This window comes from Chroicocephalus ridibundus, chromosome 18, assembly GCF_963924245.1.
Source record: "Chroicocephalus ridibundus chromosome 18, bChrRid1.1, whole genome shotgun sequence".
Taxonomy (NCBI): Eukaryota; Metazoa; Chordata; class Aves; order Charadriiformes; family Laridae; genus Chroicocephalus; species Chroicocephalus ridibundus.
The window spans coordinates 6,304,743-6,327,628 of NC_086301.1; the positions used below are offsets into that span (position 1 = coordinate 6,304,743).

At 55.5% G+C, this 22,886-nt stretch overlaps 1 protein-coding gene across 10 annotated transcripts; it reads right to left on the bottom strand.

The window, feature by feature from the left end:
- Positions 1-368: 368 nt before the first annotated feature.
- Positions 369-22,345, bottom strand: ST14 (ST14 transmembrane serine protease matriptase). 10 transcript variants are annotated; one of them, XM_063355495.1, is made up of 20 exons: positions 22,174-22,345; positions 21,417-21,576; positions 10,832-10,991; positions 10,466-10,593; positions 9,824-9,894; positions 9,194-9,354; positions 8,720-8,755; positions 8,091-8,328; positions 7,789-7,928; positions 7,250-7,347; positions 6,592-6,701; positions 5,633-5,763; positions 5,229-5,333; positions 4,213-4,320; positions 3,789-3,902; positions 3,499-3,627; positions 2,936-3,122; positions 2,528-2,802; positions 2,077-2,213; positions 369-1,529 (listed from the first exon to the last, which is right to left on the bottom strand). In XM_063355495.1, the coding sequence occupies exons 3-20, from the start codon at positions 10,986-10,988 to the stop codon at positions 1,368-1,370; spliced, it is 2,487 nt and encodes an 828-aa protein (XP_063211565.1). In that variant the 5' UTR covers positions 10,989-10,991; positions 21,417-21,576; positions 22,174-22,345; the 3' UTR covers positions 369-1,367. The 10 variants fall into 10 exon arrangements, with proteins under 10 accessions (XP_063211565.1, XP_063211564.1, XP_063211557.1 ...); XM_063355494.1 differs by lacking the exon at positions 22,174-22,345 and adding an exon at positions 21,832-22,051; XM_063355487.1 differs by lacking the exons at positions 21,417-21,576; positions 22,174-22,345 and adding exons at positions 11,781-12,007; positions 12,086-14,081.
- Positions 22,346-22,886: the final 541 nt, after the last annotated feature.

Here is a 22,886-nt window from a genome sequence, read left to right on the forward strand (position 1 = left end):
CTTTGGTTTTGGCTTTTTTTTCCCCAGGCTGTGTTTGCCTGCTTTTGGAGGGAAGTGGCGCGGAGAAAGCAGAAGAGCTCGGCCTGGTGGCCTGCTCCAGCTCCTCCCAGTCTGATGCCAGCGGGGGGGGGGTGAGTGCTGGGCTGTGGGGGTGAATCCTACAGGTTTCCAGGTGGGAAGCAGCCTCAAGAACTGCTGAGTGTGATGCTCAGGATCCCCCTGGACTCTGGCTCTCGTCTTAGGGAAGCCCGGAACAGCATGGAAGGAGGGGGAGAGGATTCAAGTGTCTTTAAAGGGGGGATCTGCGGTGCAGGTTTCCTGGCTCAGGAACCGCGCGCAGAAGCTCACCGAGACCCACAGCGCCGGAGTATTAGAAAATATTCCAGTTTATTAGAGCGTCTCCACTTCATATAGAGTTTTACAAAACAATTTATTTACAGGCAAGGAAGGGGCTAAGTAAACTCACTGGGAGTGTGCAGAAAAAAATAAATCAAATCAGCACATTCACAAGTCAGAGTTGCAGTTTTTTCTTTACAAAAGAAAAAGAAGGGTCTCAGAGGGGTGTGTTGTCGTTGCAGGGCCGCGCTCCAGGAAGGCGTTCGGCACTGCCCTGCCGCTTGGCACGGCGAGGAAGGGGAAGTGGCCGAGCGCAGCACAACTCCCCGCAGCCGGAGCCACGTCAGCCGCACGCCGGCGTAGTGTTAAGGCACGTTGTGGTGATGCCCAGGGCCCAAAGGCGGACGACCGTCTGCGCACCGCTTCCCTCGGGGTGAGTGACGGCCAAACTTCTCTCTTTCAGACCCCCAGCCCCGGACTCGTCACGACCAGAAGCCAAGTCGGCCAGAGGACGGAGACCACGGCGTGGGACACCACCGAGGGAGGGATCCCAAGGGGGATCCCCCCCAAACCATGGTAAGAACTTCTTCCCCCCCCCCCAAGACTGAAGACCAGACAAAGGGGTGCGGATGGCAGTTTGAAAACAAACGAAGGAGATAGAATATATTCTAAAAGCTTGTTTTTGAACCCGTCCAATAAAGTTTGCCTCTAAAACACAAAGTGTTTGTCTTTTTTCTTTTTTTTTTTTTTAATTTAATTTTTTTTTTATGTTTTCTAAGTTTAAGTTTACTGTTATACCTATCTTGAATGACTGCTCGTTCAAGTGGAGCAGTGCTGACTTACCCACACAGGGAAACTGATTTCTGAGTTGGGAATGCAAAGGGCTAAACCAAAACATGACTTGGGCTGTCCGGGGCCCAGGGGGAGTCCTGGGCGGTTGCGGCGAGGTAGAGGGAGGGTTGAAGTTCACAGTAGAGGCTGTGACAGTTCTAAGTGTCCCAGCTGGTGGTGTGCAAGAGGTGTCCATGGCCCTAAAGGCCCGTCTGCTGTCTGATCCAGTCCCGCAGGCTGGTGAGGCGGCTGTAGACTCCGGGCTTGTTTCTCTGCGCGCAGCCGTCACCCCAGCTCACCACGCCGGCCAGGAACATGCGGCTGCTGGCCTCCACGCTGACCAGGGGCCCCCCGGAGTCACCCTGCAGACACAAACAGTGGCATAAGCACAAGCACCTGCCCAACACCTTGTCCTTATTGACAAACAGATAATTCATTACTTTGGGATTTATTCTAAGTCATCTGTACACACACAAACAGTAGCATAAGCACCTGACCACTACACCATACTAATGCAAAGAGAGTAATTAATCCATTAATCATCAATTCATCACTGTAAGTCGTCATCTGTCTGTACAATTTCCTGCGCCTTCCCTAAATCAAAAATAAACCTGTATGTGTATCAAAACCACCTATTTAAGCACGGCCATAAGAGGCACGGAACAAAGCGATAACTAAGTGGCCTGTTTCGCTACCTGAGGCTCTTCGGTAGCTAAGTGGAGCGTGGGTGTGCTGGTCTCCTACCTGCTGAGACTAAGTCATGCGTCAACAGGATTCGCCGCTCGTGCCCGTTCCAATCTGTCCGTCGTCCACATCCAAGAGGATCCCCGTAGGTGTGTAGCGTGTGAAATGTGAGTGCATGTGCCTGTGTTCCCTAACTACGGCAATAAACCCGAGCGCTCACCCTACCTGGCAAGCGTCCACGCCGCCCGTCAGGATCCCCACGCACATCATGCGCTCCGTCAGCTGGTCCGTCAGCAGCTGGTTGCAGACCGTCTGGTTGATGAGCCGGATTTCTGCTTTCTGCAAGATGGAGGCTCCGCTGCCTGCGAGGAGAAAGGGGCAGCGTAAGTCAAAGCGAACAGCGTTTTTAAGCAGCAATTCCCCCCACCGTGCGCTTCCTTCGGGCTCTGAACAACCAACAAATTGCCCGGTAAATCCCCGTTGCAACAACCTGCTTTTTCCTACTACCATTTTTGTCCAGCAGGACCAAGACACTAACTTTGCGCGCTCCCAAGGGAATCGCACTTGATTCCAGGCGCCAGGCAAGCTAATCCATTTAAATCGTATCCAGCCAGCCCCCCTTTTCCCTAAAGCCACGTGAAAATACATCAACGCAATCCCCAATTCACAACCTCACCTCCTTCCACGGTGGCTCCCCAGCCCGTCACCCACAAGTCCTTGCCCACGGGGAAGTTGTGGCTGGCGTCGGGCAGGCAGATGGGCTGGACGACGGAGGAGAAGGTGACGGGGCTCTGCAGCTCCAGCACGGCGATGTCGTAGTCGTAGGTGTAGTCGTTGAAGTAGGGGTGGGAGATGATGCGCTTGATCTTCCGCGTTTGCACGTTGGGGCCGTTGCGGTTGCCTTGGTCGGTCAGGCCCAGGTAGGCTGTCCACAGGCTGGGCTCCGAGTACCTGCACGAGTCGGGAAACGCAGACGTTGTAGCTCGCTTTCTTAAACGGTTTCCTTGAGAAATCCCTGTAAAAACTGTGGGGTTTTTTCTTACTCGGAATAATGCCTGAAAACGGAAGCGCGGCTGCCGCCTACCTGATGCCCTGCAGCTGCAGGAAGCAATGCGCGGCCGACACCAGCCAGCTCTCGGAGACCAGCGAGGCCCCGCAGATGTGGCCCTGGCCCTTGACGTGGAGGCTGACCTGCCACGGCCACTCTCCCGACTCCGAGTTCTGCCCGCCGACGATCCGCGACGTCCTGGTGTAGGAGCGGATCCCGCAGTCTGGGGCGGGGAAGGAAAAGGGACACTCGGTTACTCCCGCTCCCCTTCATCCCTCTGGGATATCTGCTACAGCACAAGTGCCCCGTTACCCACGTCAGGGACGGCCGATGCCAGCAGCTTGGCAGCAAAAATGCTAAATTTGCCAAAATATTTACCAGCCAAGTCCATAAACGTGCAGACAAACCCCCGTATTATCGGCGTCAGCCCTCTTGAGCGACACGGACACTGCGCACGCCGCCGAGGAACACGGGCCTTGGCTATTTTCAGACCGAGCTATCGCACAGAAAAACCCAGGGACTCTCTGCGCCACACTTAAGTGTTTCTCTAAGGGCCCCAGCCCAAAAACCCGCCTCCCCCCTTTCCCCCGGGTACTCACTGCAGTTGTCCTCGTCAGAATTGTCGTCGCAGTCCCGCTCCCCGTCGCACTCCGGGTTCTGCTTGCTGATGCAGTGCCCGCTGCGGCATTTGTACGTGTATTCCTTGCAGGGGACCGTCGCGTGGACCACTGCGGGCGGGACAAGGGGAGAAGGGTCAGCCCCAGCTCTGGGAAAGCTGCACCACCCGGGAGCCCTTCACCTCTTCTGCCCGTCCCCAGGACGTTGCCACCCCCTGCAAAAAAATGCCTGGCCGCGAGGAAATGCGTAAGGAGGGAGTTCCCATCCTCACCCTTGCTGCAGCTGCCCTCGTCGCTCCCGTCCCCGCAGTCGTCCTTGCCGTCACACTTCCGTGCGTCGGGGATGCACTTCCCGCTGCTGCACTTGAAGCTGTCGGCTGCGCAACCTGGGGAAAGAGCAGCCCCTGAGGGACGGCGGGGCACGAAGCCCACGCACCTCCGACACCCCGCTGCGTCCATCTCCCTCCCCCTAAGACACGTAAAACCTCGGCAGCTACAACACACAAACACCTATGTCCTGGTCCCGGGTCTTTTCCTCTCCAACCTGCACGCCACCACTGATTTATGCATCCCTCTCTTTCCCTGCTTAGTCTTGTTTTTCTCCTCTGCAGCCGGCTGGCATTTTGGGTTTCCTGCCCGCTCGTTTTCCAGCACGGCGCTCGCCCTCCTCCGTCGCCCTCGGCGCGAGTTACTTACTGCACTGCAGCTCGTCGCTGTTGTCGCCGCAGTCGTTCACGTTGTCGCAGACCCAGAACTTGGGCTTGCACCAGCCGTTCTGGCACTTGAACTGCTGGTCGGTACAGGCTATAAAAAAGGGAGAGCGAGAAATTCAGGGGGAGAGACCTGCAAAGGCACCGGCGGAGCCGTCGCCAGCCACCCCTCTGCCAGCGCACCCACCGCGGCGTCACGGGAAAAGCGGGGCAGCCCCCCCAGCCGGGGGGAGAGCGCATAGAAAACAGCACGACAGACCGGGGCTGCGCACACATACAGAAATATATAAACACATAACACATTTGGGCTAAAATCCAGTATTTCCGCATCTCTGGAGAGCAAAACGACTTGGAGGGCTGTAACGCCTCAGGCAGTTAAGGCTGAAGGGGACGTTACAGCAGCAGGACAGACAGAGGCAATGATTTAATCAAAGCGATCGCTACCAGCGGCGGTGGGGAAGCACCGACAAACCCAGATCATGGCGGGGGCAGCCAGGCCGGCAGCACGCTCCGCCTCTGAAAACAGCCCCCTGCCTGCGAACGAGATCCCAAAGCAGGGGATCCCGTCCCCTCTAATTAGCTGGACAATAACATTATCTAGGGGATAGCTCTGCTAATCCAAGAGGAAAACTCCTTGCACGAAGAAACAACTCTTTGTGTGTCGCACAGGATGGGCTCTGCAATACCTGCCCGGTTCGGTAACAAAATACAGCCCTTTAAGCCCCCCCGGCTCAGCCAAACCCACACCAGCCTGGAGGATTAAATCGAAAAACACATTCCCAGCCGGGAGGGACTGGAAAGGGAGAGAGATGCCACTGGGAGAGGGCTGGATTAGCAGGAATCCACGGCTCCTGTATGCCGGGGAAGGGTCCTAAATCGATTCCCAGACCGGGCGCTACGGCGTGTTACCCAGAACAAGCCCAGGGGAAAATACCTGCAGCCCCTCCGGGGCAACGTGGCCCTCCCCGTCACACGCCAAAACCAGACGAAGGACAGACTTACTGCAGGATCTCTCGTCGCTGCCGTCGACGCAGTCCAGCCACCCGTCGCAGCGCATGCTTCGGTCAATGCAGCGGCCGGTGTTGCAGGCGAACTTGCCAGGGCAGGCTGAGAGGGAAGAAAGGGATAAAACAATGTGTAAACCTTCCGGCCGTCCCCTCTGTGTCCCTTCCCCAAGGCACACGACGCTCCCTGAGCCTGCTTACAGCATCCAGCCTTAAAGACACCTTTTCCTGCCAGCAGAGCAGGAATGGGAGGAGGTCTGCAGGAAAAGAAATCGCGTTTCTATATCCCCCAAAAAAGCACGCTTCCCAATCTACGTGGCAGCGTAAGTGCAGAGGAGGGAGAGCCTCCAGACAAATCCGGGCAAACCAGTTCCCCCCACGGCCTTAAGGGTTTCAACTCACGATCGCTGGAGTCGTAGGACAGGTACTCGGCAGAGAAGCCAGTGTCCGTGTGGGACTGGTCTGAGTGGAACTGGACCTCTATTTTGTTGGTAGTACTGGCCACCACAAACTGGGAACGCTCCCCGCAGTACCTGCGGGCAGAGAGAGCAAAGACGACGGGTCAGAGACGTAGGTCAGCCCCGGGGCAAACCCTTTGCCGTCCCTCATCTCCCCATCAGCACGAAGGGTCGCCTCGCGCACCCCGGGAGCGAAGGGGCAGCAGAACAGAGCACGAGTCCGATTCCAGCGCAATCTGCTGGGCCTCGAGGTCCGCCCAGAGGAGCTGAATTTTCCTGCCGTCGGCAGAAGGTGCAAACACCAAGTTGCGGCCTTGGAAGCGACTGGGAGCGAGTTCCTGCGAATCCCTGCCGGACACAGCGACGGCTCTGACACACGCGGATGCAGGTGCTGACTTGGAAACCCTCTCTCTCCGAGGAAGGGTGAGCTCCTTTGCCCGCAGTGCTGTGAAACGCCGCCGCTCGCTCCCCCCGCGCGGCACCGGGTTGTCTTTTCGGCCCAGCTCACGTTGGGTTGTGCAACAGCACGCAGCAAATGTAACAGTAAACGCATCACAGAACGCCACGCCATTACCCTAACCACGGAGATTTGCTCACTCAAGCAAAACCACGCCAGATGTTTCTGCCTTTCTGCTCGCGAGGCGTGCGACGTGACGTGCCACAGCGTTCTGGGGGGGATTCGGCTGCAGCAGGCGACAAACCCAGGGTTTAATCCCCAAAAGCACGCGTGCTGCTCCCCTCTCACCACGGGCCGTCGAGCTATGGGAGCAGGTCAGACCCACGCACCCTCCTGCCTCACCGCGTCCCAAAAAGCAGCGGCACGCTTGTTCCCACAGCGAGTTTGAGGTCAGCACGAGGTGCCACCATAACTAAAGGCTCGGAAAGGCAAAGCCTGACACCCACCTCGTGCTGTTGATCTGCACGTAGTCCTTGGTGCAGGAGCTGACTGGGATGCCGGGCTCCACCACAAAGAACATGTTGAAACGCACCTTCACGTTCTTTTTAGGGGGAACCTGCGAAAGGAAGCAGAGTCGGCGGCGTGGTCGTTTTCCGGAGCACAGAAAACAGAATAAATTTCACGGGAAAAGGGCTTGGGGGGAGGACGGAAGATGACCGAAAAAGGAAAGAAGTCCAGCAGAAAAAGAAACCCCGTTCTGAAACGCCGCTCTGGCTCGCACTGTCATTTAGCCAGTGGCTTGGCTCGCTGGCCCCGGCATCCCCCATCACACGGAGAGGGGCTGAAGCCAGACCTCCGTCACCAGTGCCTGCTCTCCCAGGGCAGAAGGCGTCCCCCACCACCGGTTTTGCCAGCGAGTGACAGGCCTGTCCCACAGCCCACGTGCTCTAGTGCTTTTTGCGTAAAGCTACAGTTACTGGGGGCGACAGTGAGTGTCACACGGAGTTCAGGCCTCTCCTGCCTTTGGCGCCTCAAGCCTCCCCCGAGTCATGTCAGACTCGAAGCCTCTAGGCAGCATCTGCCGTGGGCTCGCTTGCACGGGGTCCTGCATAACCGAGTTAATTTGACCCGACTAACGGAGGCAAAGAGAGGACCCCGTCTTACCTCGATGTTCCAGACACAGTCCATGGCTGGCGGGTAGTGTGCCGGGTAATAGGGAGTCGTGAAGGTGCCGCTCTCTCCTTTCAGAGTCCCACCGCAGACTAGAAGATGAGCAAGAAGATGAAAACAGGTTAGAGGCGCAGAGAGACGCGGTTTTCCCAAGCCTTAGCTGGCTATCGCCCGAGGCAGGAAGGGAGGCAGACGCAACAGTCTCTAACAAGGTTAAGTCGATCTCTGGAGGCAGCAGCGCTGCTCCAAGGCTTGGAGAGAACCCAGGAGATCAATTAGGTGCTTCCTGCGTGCATCAATCTGCACGTCTAATCCAACATAAGTCTTATTTTGCCCTCCTCAAGGGACATCATTACAGCAGCCAAGAGCACCGTGGGCAAGGCAAGCTCCAAGAGCCAAGATGTGACCTGCTTCCAGGTCTCCTGGCCCTGGAAATATCCCTGGCAGACCGACGGCAGCCACAGCTGTGCCTCCCCCTTCAGTCGTCCGTGGCAGGGAGAGGTGGGGGACACTGGGCCGAGGCCTCTGCTCACCTTTCATCTTCGGGAGCTGGAAGAACTCAGCCTTAAAGCCGGGGAATCTCCCCTCCTTGTTGGTAACCAACGTGACGAGCATGACGTTCTGGGAGGAGAGGAAGGTCAGGTTGTAGGAAGGGGCGTAATTCCCACAGAGCCTAGGAAGGAAAGGACAAAAACCGCTAGAGACAACTGCATCCAGAGCCTCGAGCAGCGCAGATCGCCTCTGAGCAGGGACAGCAGCTCAGTTACCAGCAGGACTTCTCAGCGTCACCCTGCCACCTCACGCCAGGACTCGGTGCCCTAATGGGGACACTCACCTGACCAAAGCGTGGGGCTCCACGGGGCTCAGAGAGTTGTACACCTTGATGTAGTCCCCGTCCTCTGTGCACTGCTCCAGCTCCAGAGTCTTGAAGGTCAGGCTGATGATGGAGTTGGCGTCCGCCCTCAGCGTCCAGTAGCAGAGCGCGTTGTTGGGGTAAGGGCTGTTGGGGAAGCCCGGCGTGGTGAAACTGGTGATCTCCCCTTCCTTGGCGTGGAGGGCAAACATGCAGCTCTCTGCCCAGGAGAGCGGGAAAGAGTTAACGAAGCAAACGCGGAGGTTCTGCCCTGCCTTTTCCCGGAGGTGCAGAGTGCGGCACTTGTGGCACTTGTAATTCCTCGCCTGCCTGCAGGCTGCCCCTGGGCAGGGAGCACCCTTGATTATCAAACTCCAAGTGAGGCACTGGGGAAGGACAGCCAGGGCCGCCCACTGCTGCTAGATAACGCCAAGGCCTGCACCGCGGTCTCGGTGACCCCAAACCAGCTCTAAGCAGGACACGGAGGTCCTGCTTTGCACACAGAGCACCTCTCTTCAGGCCCTTTCCCACCTCACAAGGGAAATCGCCACCCCACAGAGGTCTGGGGATGCAGGGAGCTTGTTATGAGACTGAAGAAGAACTGTACTTACTGTCCCGAGCGGAGTGAGCTATGCTGGGGTCGGCAGCTGCAGGAGAAAACAGAGGTGTTGTCATCCTTTGGGCTGTGGAAAGCCCCTGGGTGCAAAGCTGAAGTGGTCCCTGGGACCTGCATTGGTTTGGCTCTGCTTGTGGGATCTCTCCCTGCGAGCTGGCCGGGCCCGGGAAGGCTGCTCGCAGGGAGACGAGCGACCAAGCTTTTCCTCCGCAGGAGGGAGAGGATTCATCCCTGTCCCTCTCCAGATGGGCTCAGAGGAGAACACAGGGTGTTCGAGCGAAGGGGAGCGGGTCTGCATGGCCCATCAAGGCAGCGCCGTGAAGGCCGGGTCCTTACACTCAACCTTAGAGTGATCCCTACGGCCGAGGGTACCCAAAGGAGGGCTGCGACCGGCAGCTTACACCTCCGGCCAAACGTCCCCCCACCCAGTGCCACGCGGAGGCCCAGGGACGGCGGAGCCAGCACTCACGGAAAGCGACGACCGACTCCACCTTCAGCGTGGGGTTCCGCAGCCGGGGGTTCCACCTCTGGACCAGGCTCTGCTTGTCCGCCATCGCTCTGTCCAGGCTCTCCTCCCGGTACTTGGGGACAACAAACTCCGACCAGTAGTAGGCAATGACGCTGCCTTCACTGCAGGGGAAGGACGATTATAGGGTGGGAACGAGGACAGACACAGGAAGGCTCAAGCGCCAGTGGAAGGGTCCAAGCTACTTGATAAGCCATTTTTGGAGGATGGCCATGGGAAAGGGAGAGTCTCAATGACAAGTTAAACAAACTGCGCCCAGCAACGGGCCCCGCCAGCCCGGGGAGTCCCTTTCAGAGCTGCCAGGCACCACCCAGTGCGATTCATAGCGCTCCGCTCTACCGTACCTGGGTTTTCCCAGGACGTCTGCCTCAGCACACAGTGATGAGGACCGGCAGAAAACAATACGCCTTTTCAGGTCACTTTTCACTGCCCACCCATTGCTGTGTCGCTCAGGGTGGTAAATGAGGTGCCTCCATCCCCAGCAGCCCAGGAATGAGGGTCCACGACTGCGTGACACCCCAGCATCGCCCTCCTCCACCCCCGGGCAGGGCTCAGACGGCACCTAACACTGACCTGAACGCAGTTATCACTGTCTCCTTGTGGTAAGGGCCAATATCTGCATGACTCCTGTAGATCTCCTCCACCTGAAAGGTTCAAAGAAGGGTGTTCAGCGCCTCTAGAAGTGAGGAGGAGGGAAAGGCGAAAGACAGACAGAGCTTCAAGCCTGCTCTGGAAAATCAGGGCACATACCCAGCATCCCTGGCTGCAGGAATCTGCAAAGAGAGGAAGAGGGAGAGCTGACAGTCCCGGAAGACCCGCACACCACAGCCTGCTCTGACTTTTTCCCGGGGAACACAACGAATACCTGAGTCTGAGGGGAAAGGGAAGAGCAGCCACGGCTTCAGCACGAAGGGCAGACACGCTCCTGCCTCGGCTCCCAGCCCTGACTCATCCACTGGCCCCGGGATTTGCCCAGGCAGCCTCCTGCGGCACACGCTGGGTGGCAGAGGCAGGGAGATGCCGTGGCACTGGGGATGGAGCCGTGATGCCAGTTTAAAGGCAGGCTCCCTGCGCCCAGCCCGGCGTGTCACGGCGAGCGGGGAGAGCTGAGAGGAGCCAGAAAGCTCCAAGCGGTCTTACACGCAAGATGCCCGCGGCCACCGGACAAGAAGAAAAAGTCCTGCACCAGGAGGAGGGACGCAAGAAACCTCTTACCGTGCTCTTCACCTTCCTGGCCAGCATGATGAAGTCCGTCGAGCTGGAGTTCTCGTAAGCGTCAATGAAGTCCCAGTTCAGAACCCGCAAGTGGCCGTTGAAAATCTTCTGGACGGGCGCGTTCCTGTCTGGAAGGCAACAGTTCAGCGTCAGAAAGGGCAGTCAGGGCAGGGACCGCGGCACAGCAGGTCCCCAGTGACAGGAATTAGGGCAGGGGGGTGGAAATGGCGTCCCCCCACATTCCTGGAGCCTTCCCAGAGCTAGAAAGGGCACAGGCGGGCCGCACAGGATAACACAGCTTTTCCAGGTGGATGTGCTCCCAGGGTATCGCCCTACACGCCACCACCCATCAGACGTCATACTCACATTTGAAGTGCCAAACCAGGAGGCCGGTGACGAGGGAGACGAGCAGGAAAACAACGATCACGACGGTGACGACCACCTGCCGCTTTGGGCCACGCTTCTCCATCTTCTTGGAGTTCATGGCAGGGAGGAACTCCACCCCTTCCTCCAGGTTGTTCATGTCCTAGGAGGGGAGAGAGGGCAGGATGGTGGAAAGGCCGTTCCCAAAGCCTGCTCTGAAGAGGTCCCACCACGAAGCACTCTAGGGCAGAGCTGCCTGTCCATGGCAACTCCCCATCACCGACAGCACCGAGCAGCGTCGGCTCCACAGGGCAAACCCTGAAGGCTTTCGCTTTGTTTTTCCGCGCGCACCTAATTCCTTTCTGGACCCAACAGAGAGTGATCAGCTCAAATAAAACTCAGGGGCGAGTCCGCACAAACCCTGTGACCGTGGCAGGTCACAAGCCCACAAGCTCCAGGATCTCTGCCTGCTGGCAGGTGAAACTGCAGACAAAAATTAACCCCTGCCAAGGGCTCGCGATGTGGCAGGGGTGTCACCCGCAGCTCGTGGGGCACAGTACTCTATAAATAGCATTCCTGTAAAAGAAGAAAACCACGCTACTTCCTCCCTTCACATTCGCACAACTCTCTGTGCATCACCCGGGCCAGCACAGCACTCCTGTAGCTCTGCGTGGCGTTTCCCGCTCCGCGCAAACACCAATTAAAAGAAAGAAAGCAAAAAACTAAGATGAACGCACGAGACATCCCCGCAGCCCACGACAGCCAGACTTTCAGGACAAGACTAATGAAGGTCGCCCGGGAAGGAGGAATGACACTTGTGGTGTGTCGTTCCCCTCGACATCGCTGCCCCACGCTGGGCTGGGTGATGAAGAGGAAGGTCTCTGACGCCCTGGGGTTTCACTCTCTCGCACCTCTGGCTTACCCACCCTCCATCCTTGCCCTGCTCGCGTACCTGAGCCTCCAGCCTGGGGTCGGAACAGCTGCAGACCCAGATGTTTTCAGAGGATGCCACGCAGCCCAGAGCATCCTCGGTACAGGCAGATTTCAGGGGCCCGGATCTGCAGTCGCCACCCCAGCGCTTCCTCCCCTGCCCAGAGCTGGCTAACACACGCCGGGAGAGCAGACCGCATCTTCTGCTGTCTTCTCCTGCCTCCCTCAGGTAGGGGGGCACTCTGCCTGCTGCAAACCGCCCAAACCATGAGGATGCTTCGCTTTTCCGGTCACCACCTTCTCGTTTTCCCCTTTCCTGAGCCTTACCCGGCATCTGGCAGCTTCCTGGGCAGCGGCACGGGGCTCCGGGTGACAGCAAGGACGCCACAACACGAAGTGCTGACCAACACAAATCGCATTCACACGCATTTCGTCCCCGCAAACATGATGCCGGGTCAGATGCCGCCCCCATCCTCTCTCAGCCCGGGGCTGGCGCAAACACACACTAATGGCTCGGGCGAATTTGATGCAAACGTCACAAGCCCCTAAAAGCTGGGAAAAACAACCAGCAAAGGGGATCCTGTCGATCTTATCTTTCCCAAGCCTCGCTCTGCAGGAAAGCCCAGCTCCCACTTGCATCATTCCCTGGGGCCTTTTGCCCTTTTCTTCACCCAATCTCTGTCCTCTCCTCCAAGCCTCCACACCTCACCAAAGCCTCTCCTCCCTGCGGTATTCGCCCGAGGCCCTGTACAAAAGAAAGAGACGTGACAGGCACCTTACCCTACATTTTTGTAAAGGACTCTCTAAGTTTAATCCTCCGCAAACACCTCCTAGAAGGTCACTAAGACCAAAGCAACCTAACAGTTTTTGCACCATCTGCTCTCAGAATAATCCGAGTTTATCATTTGACAGCGCTCCGCTACAGCGTGGGGAATGAAGCCTTCGTCCTTTTGTGAGATTTACACCCAAGGCTGGGCAGAAAGGTGCCAGGTTGTTTCTATCACCAACATCCAGCCGCCGCCAGAAGAAACAAAAGACCTAGCAGGGCCACAGAGGACAATCCCAAGGGGGGTGCTCCGATTCCCGTTCGGCTTCCACGATCGTACAGGAAAAAACTTGAAAACGTAACCCAAGGAAACTTCAAAACAGAAGTTTCAAACCCCAACGAAACTTCAAAACAGACCACAAAATAAAGCTTAAATACATGCAGACAGCCTAAATCAAGAAACTCTTCAATCAAAGCCAAGATTGCCTGCAGTTTGATGCACCGTCTTCGAAACGGCCATCTGGCTCCCATCAGCTTCCAAATCACGCAAGAAAATACCCCCGAACCAGGTAAAGAGAAGAACAGGCCACAAATCTCGGAAGCATCCCCCGTCTCCCACTTAACGGAAAGAAAAGTAATTGATTCTCTTTTAACACCTGCAGGCGCCTGCGGCAAGAAAACACCCTCAGGGGTTTAAATATATATATCTGTTCACACGGCAGCAGCTTTCCCAGGCTGCTTGGGGTCAGCGAGGAAGACGGTGTCTCTGTGTGTTCCGAGTGACAATTTTTGGGCACAAGCTGTTAAATCTTGGCCTTAATAACACGCTCGCCTGGCAGGCTGAACTCGACCAGATGGCATTTCTTCCCTCAAAGAGGGATCACACGCTTCTGGCATGAGAAGCGTTAACTTCAGCAGCAGCAAAACCGCACAATGAAATCAGATTTCCTACCCTAAAGAAAAGCCTATTTTCGAATAGCGTACCCTTCGGCTGAGGGTATCTTCAGCTCTCCGCAAAATTACCAAAACCCCACCAAACTGCCAGAAAAAAACGGGGCTGAGCTGCAAGCGGGAGACACTGCTGTACAAGGCCAGACTGCACAACAATCAGATGCATTTCAACATCCTCTTACAGCTAAAGGTTGTATCTTTGCAGAGAGAAAACTCTTTAGACGGGGGCAATTGACCAGCGTGATTAAATCAGAAGGAAAACAACGGCTCCCCTCCGCCTCCAGCACATACAGACACACACGCGGCTCCTGCGGCTGCAGCGCGACCAGAGGAAGTTAGGCAAGAAAACTCGCTGTCTGATCTTTCATTAGACAATTTCTCTGCCCTTCCTGGGGGGAGGGAAAATAAAAATACAAAAAATGAACGATCTTAAACCTATGAGAGTTTACAGCACGGCTTTGCCAGTTCGTTCTTGCTCCAAAGCTGAGACGGCAGCTCCACAAGAAATTAAAGGAGTGGGGGACTCCGAGGGAGGTTATTTTTGTTGTTACTCCTGTACAAGGTGCATAAACAGCCACTGACACTTACTGGCCAGAAGTTACCTGGTGATTAGAGGCAGATATGAGACGGGATCCAAAGAGTTTTCCCTCCCTGCCCTCTGTTTTGTATTCCAGATCTCGTCCTCTCCCATCCTCGTACCTTACATACAGCATCGTGTTGCCCAGCCAGCTCGGACACTCGCGTGAAGCTGCTTTGAAGAGCTGTCGCGTGTCGCAGCCGGGGTAAGCAACAGTGATTCCTGCAAACTCTCTTCTCAATACAAGGCAAAGGATCTGAAGCATCCCCCAGGCACTACGGGAATGCTGAATCAGGTCGTGATTTCAGACGAGGTCCCGTGTCCCGACCTCTGAGTAAGAGGAGGCTGGATGTTCCCACACTCAGCGCGAGAAGCACTCATTTGACCTTAGTACCAGACTTGTCTGTGCCCAGAAGCGCGGCTCAGCCTCCGCTGGCTCTGCTGCACATCCCCTTCGCTGCCACCACTCCTGCCCGGCGGCGAGAAACCTCCTCTGCTGGTCACCATCCTCTAGGCTAGGCAGAAACCAGATGGAATCAAAAGCTAGACAGGCTCCAAAGATGATAGCTAAATCCCAAGTCAAAAGACGACGACAATTTTAATCTCCGTTAGCTAACGGTTGCTGCGCGTTTTCCCTCCCAACAGCAGATACAAGGCAGAGGATCCGAAAGCACATCCTGCTCTCACCTTCTCCATGATTCCCCGACAAACAATCTCTAGCCCAAAGTGACTCAAGGTCTGACTCTCTCGCCCTTCTCGAGGAAACTACTCCAACAAACATTATTGACCAAATAAACCTTCCTTCGTATTCTCTCCGCCTTAGTCACAGGTTCAGTTACTTCCTCTTGCTCCTCCTCGCTCAGCCCTCGCCGTCACCGTGGGCCTCCCCAGGGCCAGATCGGAGGTGTCTGGTCACGGCGTCAGCCCTGGCAGAAAAGCCACATGCCAATCAAGTGAAAGGGGCTGAAAGACGTCACCCCGTTTCTCCCATGCCTCGGTTTCCCCTGGAATACGGGCTTCGTGAGGAAACCTGGCAAAGGAGTGTGCACAGATAGATGTAGACAGAACTTAGAAGTTCTGCTCCTCCGTGCAGAGCTCAGAGAGGAGTCCTGTGCGTAAGCAAACCCTCCCAACTCCTCCTCCGTAAGCCAGCCGCACGATATATTTTTAGACGGCAACCGTACTCTGCCAGACTGGACAAACCAGATGCAGAAGTGACTAACTCTGTCAGCAGGAAATTCAGCAGGCACACGGGGATGGTGGGAACTGCCACAGTCGACTCCGGACTGGAGACACTTACCAGAAAGCAGAGATATCCTCCTGCAAAGGGGGATCCCAGAAGGGCTAGGACGTGCCACAGAAAACAGCTCTCCAACAAGAAGACTTCTGGGATATGTACAAAGCGGGGTCCATCTGGGATCAGCATCTCCCATCCAGGCCGATTTCTGGCTTGTTTGGTGGCTCCAGCAAGACAGCGTGATGTGTCCCGGGCACCGAAGGCCCTCGCTGCTCCCTTCTCCTCCAAAAGAGGTGCTCCATCTTTGACTCGGTGTCTGCGTCTCGCTCACTGGACCCTGACCCACAGAACGACGGGGCTCCTGGCCATTAGTTTCACCTGTTCCTTATCACCTTCCTTTGTTTGTCCAGCACAAGGCAGCTACAAGATTCAGCTGCTTCCTTTGACCTTTACCACATTCCAGCCCCGGCTGGTCTGCCGCAGGACTGCTCGGGGCCAAAGCTGCGTACATCACAGGAGGGAAGGGCAGGGGTGCAACCAAAGCAGCCTCGCTGCAAAAGACCCACTGCCTGGCATTAATGGACGTGGCCAAGAAAAGGCACCCGTAAAATACAAACTTGGAGGTGGCCTGGAAAGGTCTCAAATGAAGAAGAGTCATCAGACGACGCGGCTAGACTCCTGCCGGGTAATTACACCCTGCAGATCCCAGCCTGCGTATCCAAGAGGCTAGTCCCACCTCCCCTTTTCCAGCCACACCTGCCTCAGGAGGTGTTCGATGAAAACTAATACAATCAGCACAGGAGAAATGAGAGGAAATCCCTCAACCAGCTCAGGACACTGCCGGCAAGCCGGGCTCAGAGCTTGGGACACCCCAGCCTTGGAGATCAACAAGGTGGGCTTGTGCAGGGCAGAAAGAGCCAAGAAAGCTGTACTTTCAAAACCTGAGGTTTCCCGGACCATACTGAAAGCTAAGAAAAGTCTCAAAAGATCTAAAAGCACATGGAGCGTGCACAGCGCACAACTCGCTTCACCCAAGTAGCTCGAGCACAGCTACACAACTCTCGAGATCAACTCCTGCACCGACTCCTGCTGCAAACCCCAATACTCCTCCAGGAAGAAGATCTGATAAGAATAATCTCCTCAATTCTCATCTAATTCTTGATAAGAAATACACGGAAACAGCACACGTAAGAGCTGAGTTTCCGTAAGGCATATTCGTGCTGTGCTGCCCCAAAACGGGCAGTAAAACACTGCGGAAACTACGCCAGTGTATTTTTTTTTTGGTTTTCAGTTCCTTATTAAGGGCAATGACATTGTAACGTGATGACATCAGAACTAACGAGGGAATACGGAGCAGGAAATAAAGGACCCAGAGTCCTCCAGACTGTCTGCCTTCCAGGCACAGAGGGCAAGGGCAACAGTGAAAGATACAAGTCACACACGCCTATTTCACCCACCAATTTTGAGCTCAATCCTCCACAGCATTCAATCGTCTTGTGACCATCCTGAGTCATGCGAGAAACAGAACTCCTTTAGGTTTATTACAGAAGAAACTAAAGTTAATGTTTGCACAGGACAGCACAGGCTTGGCGTGCTGCCCCGCGCCGCTTATCAGCGCAGCTGTGTCATGCAACACGGCAGCTCAGGGCAAAAAAAAAAGCGACCACGCTTCGAACCGCGTTTCTGTTTTACATGTTAAGACTTAGCAATTCTTGGGGAGAAGTGGGAAATAAAGTCACCTTACAGGCCTGGTACATGTCGCTATGAGCCATGAAATTCCTCCCCACAACACGCTTATGTCCCACGACCAGAACAGAAACACGCCACGGAGGCAAATAGCTTATTTAAAACGCTCTTCCATCTTTCCTGGTACAGAAAGTACCGTCTGAGCAACAAAAAAGCCCTCCAGCAGCCTAACAAAACCAGCTGCGCTCCAGACCTCGATGAAACACTCATCATTACATTTCGCCCACGCTCTTGACCAACTCTTTTACAGTTTGGAGGTGGATCTTGGCCCACAACATTTGAATGTTTGGAGCCAACAGCAGGACAAACACCAGCATCTCCAACCGGGTGAAGCCTTTGTCTGGCAAACCCATCCCTATTAGCTGCTCCCTCCTGCGCCCCAGCCGATCGCTTGGATATTGCCACGCGTTATTTGCAAGGCTGGCTCCGGTGGCCTTTGGATGGAAACGGCATATTCTACCCCAGGGCAAGGTAAGAACCTTTGGTCCGATATCTTCCCCGCAGCCAGGCCCTCCGAAACGCTCTCCCTGCTCCCTCAGTGGCTTTACAAAGTGATCTTTTGTTTGCTGAGCAAAGGTCTGGCACGTTCCCCATCGGCCTCAGCCTTTTTCTCGTCGTGCCTTCCTTATCCCTGTTTGCCCTTGGCACCAACAGCAGCAAAACTGGCCTGAGCAGCCGCTCACCCACCAGCCACTACCCGAGAGAACGGCTCTTTCTGAGGAAGAGCAGTCGCTTCTCCTCACCATGTCCATGTTGCAGCTCCTTTTCTGTCGCAGGAGGAGACGCAGTCATTGCAAAACAGCTCACGCTTGCTCGGCCGTTGCGTTTATAGGGAGCCAAGTCCAATGACAGTCGGACCAGGAGGGACAAATTCCTCAGGCCGTTTCCTGCCAGGAAGGCAGGTACCGTCTTCGGGGAAGTCCTCCTGGGTCAGATCAGCTCCTCTTGGACTGACGCAGGGGGAAAACTGATCCAGAACCAGGGGAAGAGACCCGGCACACCGCTTCCCTGGTGTGAAGGGACTCGCTTGAGCACTCAGCCCTGCCGTAAAGACACACCGGCACGTAAACCTACCTTTTGCCAAGGGAATGAGCCGGGCAGGGAAGATCATGCTGCACACAACAGTGTCACCCCGACCCGGCCAGGGAAGGAGGAGCTCGAGCTGAGCCGTATCAGGGAGAGCATCTCCTGCCCGCTCCTGAGAGCCACCGCCGCCCCGAGACCCGCAGGACAGCGGGGCTGGAGGCAAGGGAAACTTCTTCCTGCTCCTTGGCCGCCACCAGATAACAACCGCTAAAGCCGGGCCTCAGAGACTGACACCGGACAGCCTGCTGTCGTGCTTTAACCTAAAAGCCCAGTTTCGAAAGAGCTCTGTGGCACAGAACAGGCTCAACCCAAAACCACCAGTCCCTGCCCGACCCTCAGCCAGGAAAACCTACACGAAAAGCCATGACCGCGGCTTAAGCTCGCTCAAGTTTCAAAGCACACTGATAACGCATCGGTTAATTAACGAAGCCCCAAAGCCCTTGGTTAAAAGTCAGACCTCCTGACGGCTTGAACAGGTTTAGTTAGATCTGTTGCTAAACAACCCGGACCCAGGCGCTGCAAACAGCTCGCCTCCGTGCAGTTTATCTTTACTCACATCCCCAGCGCCCAGCTTGAGCCAAAATCAAAACCCTCGGAGCGATGGCAACGCTGACATCGAGGCGGTCTGGCACCAGATCCAGGGATTTCCGCTTTCCCAAACCTGGTTTCCCTTTTCCTGGGCTCAGCGGCGTCCCCCACATGGGTTGTCCTGACCTCAACTGCTGGCAGAGGGGGAGCGGGAATCTCCCCCGCTTCCCGAGGGATCCAGAGCCGCCCCGGTCATTCCTGACCCGCGAGGCTCAGAGGAACCGGAGTGAGCAGAGGATGAGGCAGCTCGGCGAAAGGCTGAGCGCTTTTGGGAGAGCCCTGCCGTCCCCCCTGGCACCGTGTCCCGCTCTCACCTGCAGCTGAGTGCTGTACCTCATGCCGGCACCGGCGGCCGTGGGGCCCCCCTCCATGGCGAGGGCGGGTGCCGTGCCGGCTCAGGCCGCCATGGCGCGGTGGCTGCTGGCCTCGGCACAGCACGGCTCGGCTCGGCTCGGCACGGTGCCCAGCTCCTCCTCTCCGCGCTGCTGGCAGGTGCGGGAAGGCGGAAACACCCCGCGGGTCCCCCCGACGCTCCCGTGTCCGGCTGCGGATCCCGCCTCTCCCGCTTCACAGCCGTCCACGGGGAAATCAAGGAAAACAGGGCACCTGAAAAGCCCCGCGCAAGCTCTGCATCATCCCAAGAGACCCTTTTACCACGCGCTTTGCTTTAGTAAATATAACCAGAAAGATCTTTTACCAACACGAGCCGCCCCGCAGCCAGAAGGAGGGCTCGCCAGCACTCACGGGGACAACAGTTTCTAGGGTACTATGTACCCACGGTCTTATCCCTTCTCGGGTGACAAAAACCATCATGCTATGAAACCCCACCGCAAAGAGGGCACTCTCCGGCACGCACAGGCACTTTTGCTGTTCCCGAAAAACATCTGGTTCACTGAAGGGCTGCCAAAGCAAAACATTCCCTTTATCCCAGGCCTGAACCCTGCTCTCAGCTGGGTCACAGCACTTCAGGAATGAGCCATCTCTTACCAAACAGAGGAAACTAGATCCAAAATGATAAGCAACGCAGCAGTCCAGCAGAAATCCAAATTTGGCACTCAAAGCGTTGCTCACATACCAGCAACAGCTCCCGGGGATTCTAATATTAAACGGTGCCCCCAGAGAAGAAACGGAGGGACCAGCAGCAAAGCTCTGGGTTCTGAGAATGCTCTAAGGTGGGTTTGAAAGAAGGCTTTTAGCAGCGAAATCTGCATTCCTGACATAGTCTTATTCATCATTTCCCCCACTCTTGGAAAGATGTTCCCCCCCGCCTCCAATATTTAGGTTTTTCACATACAAGAGTCAGTCAATGTTAAAGATAGCTGGACCAACATCATCTTTGTTGGAAAGGGTCTTCCCTTCCCTTCTCTGTCTTACATGCGATAGTCTATACCAATACGTGATATGCCAGTCAATCTAACGGAGGCTGAACCAGCCGTCCCACTGCTGATCTGATCCCCTTTACACCAATTGCATCCAGCCTCGAAACGTGGGGTTTTTTTTCCACACTCGAACGTTTAAATTCCCCAGAAAGCTGTTTTCGGTGTGGCAGGAGTTGCCCATTGATTCACATGCCGCAGGGAGATGCTTGTTTTTGTTTCACCTCGCTGTAAAATGTCTCCTGCAGAGTGCAAGTTTTGCGGCCCTTTTGCAGGTGTTTCTCTGGGGGAAAAGAGACGGTGTCAGCTCTCTGATCCTGCTCCTTTTAGTTTGGGTGAAAAACATAATGTAACTTCTGTGCTCTTACAGAAATACTTGTGCCTCTCCTTTCCCTGCTCCCTCAGCAGCTACCAGAATCCCACCACCGGCTCGCTGAGCACCGCGCAGCAGGAAGTACCTCTGGATTTAAGGCATTCCCTTTCAAAAGGTGGCTTTGTTAGTCAGCCTGCTGAAACCAGCCGGCCGGCTGATGTCAGGAGCTGCTCTCAGCTCTCCCGTTGATGCCCAGCCCTGCCCAGCGCTGCAGATTTACAGCCACTCCCTACCCGGCTGACTGTAGGTGCTCCAGCCTGATTTAATATCACCGTGAAACAGCATATTTCAGGTATAAAGCAGCTAGTCTGAGCTTTTTGTCTCTGCAGATTTCACCTCTTCTCCATATCAGCTGGAGAAGATATCCATATCCGTATCACCACCTTGCAGGCAGGTGCCAGGCAAACACCCATGCTCTGGGATGTGGCTAATGAGGGCGAGATGCAGACTCACTCTTTGAGGCCGAAGGTGTCTCTTGCAAAGATCCACAGCTCTTGGTTTCACGCAGAGCTGCGAACGCCCAGTGTTTCCTGCCATTCAAGCCACTGACATTTTACATACTAATTCATTAGTCCCACTGGCTCTTTGAGCAAGGGAATGCAATCACCGTGGGGGAAAAAAAAAAAAAGGCAAGCAATACACATGCTAAATAGGAAATATTATATACCTGGGAGGCAGCTGGTTTAGAGTCCTAGATGATAGGATTCTTGTTTCTCTGCTGCTGAAGCAGTGGTTTATTTTGTGGCTGTGTTGCTAAGTCACCACGGCAAACGAGGGCCCCCTCTTTCTGGGCACTATAAAGTCCCAACACATCAAAGCAGCAATTCCCAATAAGCCGTGTGCCACGTACATTTGCGGTAAGACAAGCCATGTGTCGTCTCTAGCCTGACTGAAGGACGCTGAGCCCAGCCAAGTCCCTACAAAGATGTAACCGAGGCATAAAGATCAAGCCACTTACCCACGTGCAACGGCAGCAGTCAGCTACAAAGCCTCTGTTTCTTCCCACTGACACCAGTTCATTCAAGAAAAGCTCTCACCTCCTCCTTCCTCACGTTGTCTCTTCGTATCAGTGCGGCCGCAACAGCATTATGAGAGCAGCAAGTCGAGGTTTAACGCGCCTTTAGGAAGAAGGAGAGCACTCGCTTTAGGCACCGCCGAAATCTGAGAACCAAGTCCGTCTTTGTCAGAACTGTATGGGGGTTGTAAGCGCTAAACCGCCCTGCTGTGAGCCCGACCCCCAGGAGAGTCCCAGAGGAGACAGGGATAAACTGCAGGAGCAGCAAACACTGTCTGAACAGGCAGGATACTCCCGCATCAGCTCCCAGCCCTGGGAATGCCATCCATGTGAAAGAAGGGAAAACGTAGCTGCTTACATGTGGAATGAAAGCAGGCTGCCTGGAGGGGAAAAATCCTCCGGTGGAGGCAGTTCCCAGTAATTCTAGCTCTGCCAAGGAGCACCATCCATCCACACAGCCACGCCAGCGAAGGGCCGGATTCAAACAGCCAGCGACAAAGGCTTTTCCTCCCCGCAGTGTGTCCCAAGGATTCTGTTTCACAGCGTGACTCCTGAATTCAAATTTCACCGACGGTGCCCTCCCACCCAGATTCCTGCCAGACAACCCCGAAACCACCCCAGCTCTCTCTTGCAGCTAAATCATTCAATCCGGTCCGACAACTTTGCCAGCACAAAAGATTGGGAGAGAGATAAAACTCACAGGGTGTCCAGTTACTTTGCATTCCAAAGAGTAAATAAAGGCTGATTCAGTGGGAGGAGAGGAAAACGTCATCCAGAAGCCCTGTGGTTTCCAGCTGAACCAGCAGCCCCCGGAGAGCAAAGGTGAATGCTGGGTACCGCTTGACCCACCATCTGCACAGGGGCAGCTCTTCCTGCGTTCCGGCCCGAGGCAAGTTGTCTTGGGATGATTCAGCCTCTCCATCTGTAAGGCAAGGAGAATAATTACTGCCTCTGGAGAATGGGACCTGTAAAAGCGCAGTGAGTTGCCCTCAACTGGCCGCATGCTGCTCTGAGGCAGAGCTGAGCGGTGGTGCCACTTTTCAGAAAACTGTTCCAAGAATTACTGTGTAATTTGGGTTGGAATTTGTCCTTTGACCTCAAACGTTTCTCTCAAGAGCTCTGGAGTGAGAATCCTGCTTCCAAAACATGACTTTGGCAGGGATCGCGAGTAGCTTTGCCCTCCTGAGATCAGGAAAGCTGGGCAGAACAAAGGGCAGCAGTGCCCAGCTCCATCCTGTGGACGGTATGGGCACGAGGAGCCAGCAAAGGATGCGACGGTGTGCAACCAGCTGGCAATGAGAAAGTCCACCCGCAGCCCTCCCACACATCCCAGCCAGCTGAGACACCCTTTCAAAATTCAGGGGGATCGTTTCTTGTGCCTCTCTTGCTAATGGTGCCAGCCACCTGACAGTC

Excerpts from the sequence above, each read along its gene's own strand:
- ST14 (XM_063355487.1), bottom strand. The coding sequence starts at position 12,230 with ATGGGGGCGGCATCTGACCCGGCATCATGTTTGCGGGGACGAAATGCG. Across the intron at positions 12,008-12,085 it reads AGGAAGCTGCCAGATGCCGG|CAGGCAGAGTGCCCCCCTAC; the intron begins GTAAGGCTCAGG and ends GGCGGTTTGCAG. Across the intron at positions 2,214-2,527 it reads GGGAGCCACCGTGGAAGGAG|GCAGCGGAGCCTCCATCTTG; the intron begins GTGAGGTTGTGA and ends TTCTCCTCGCAG.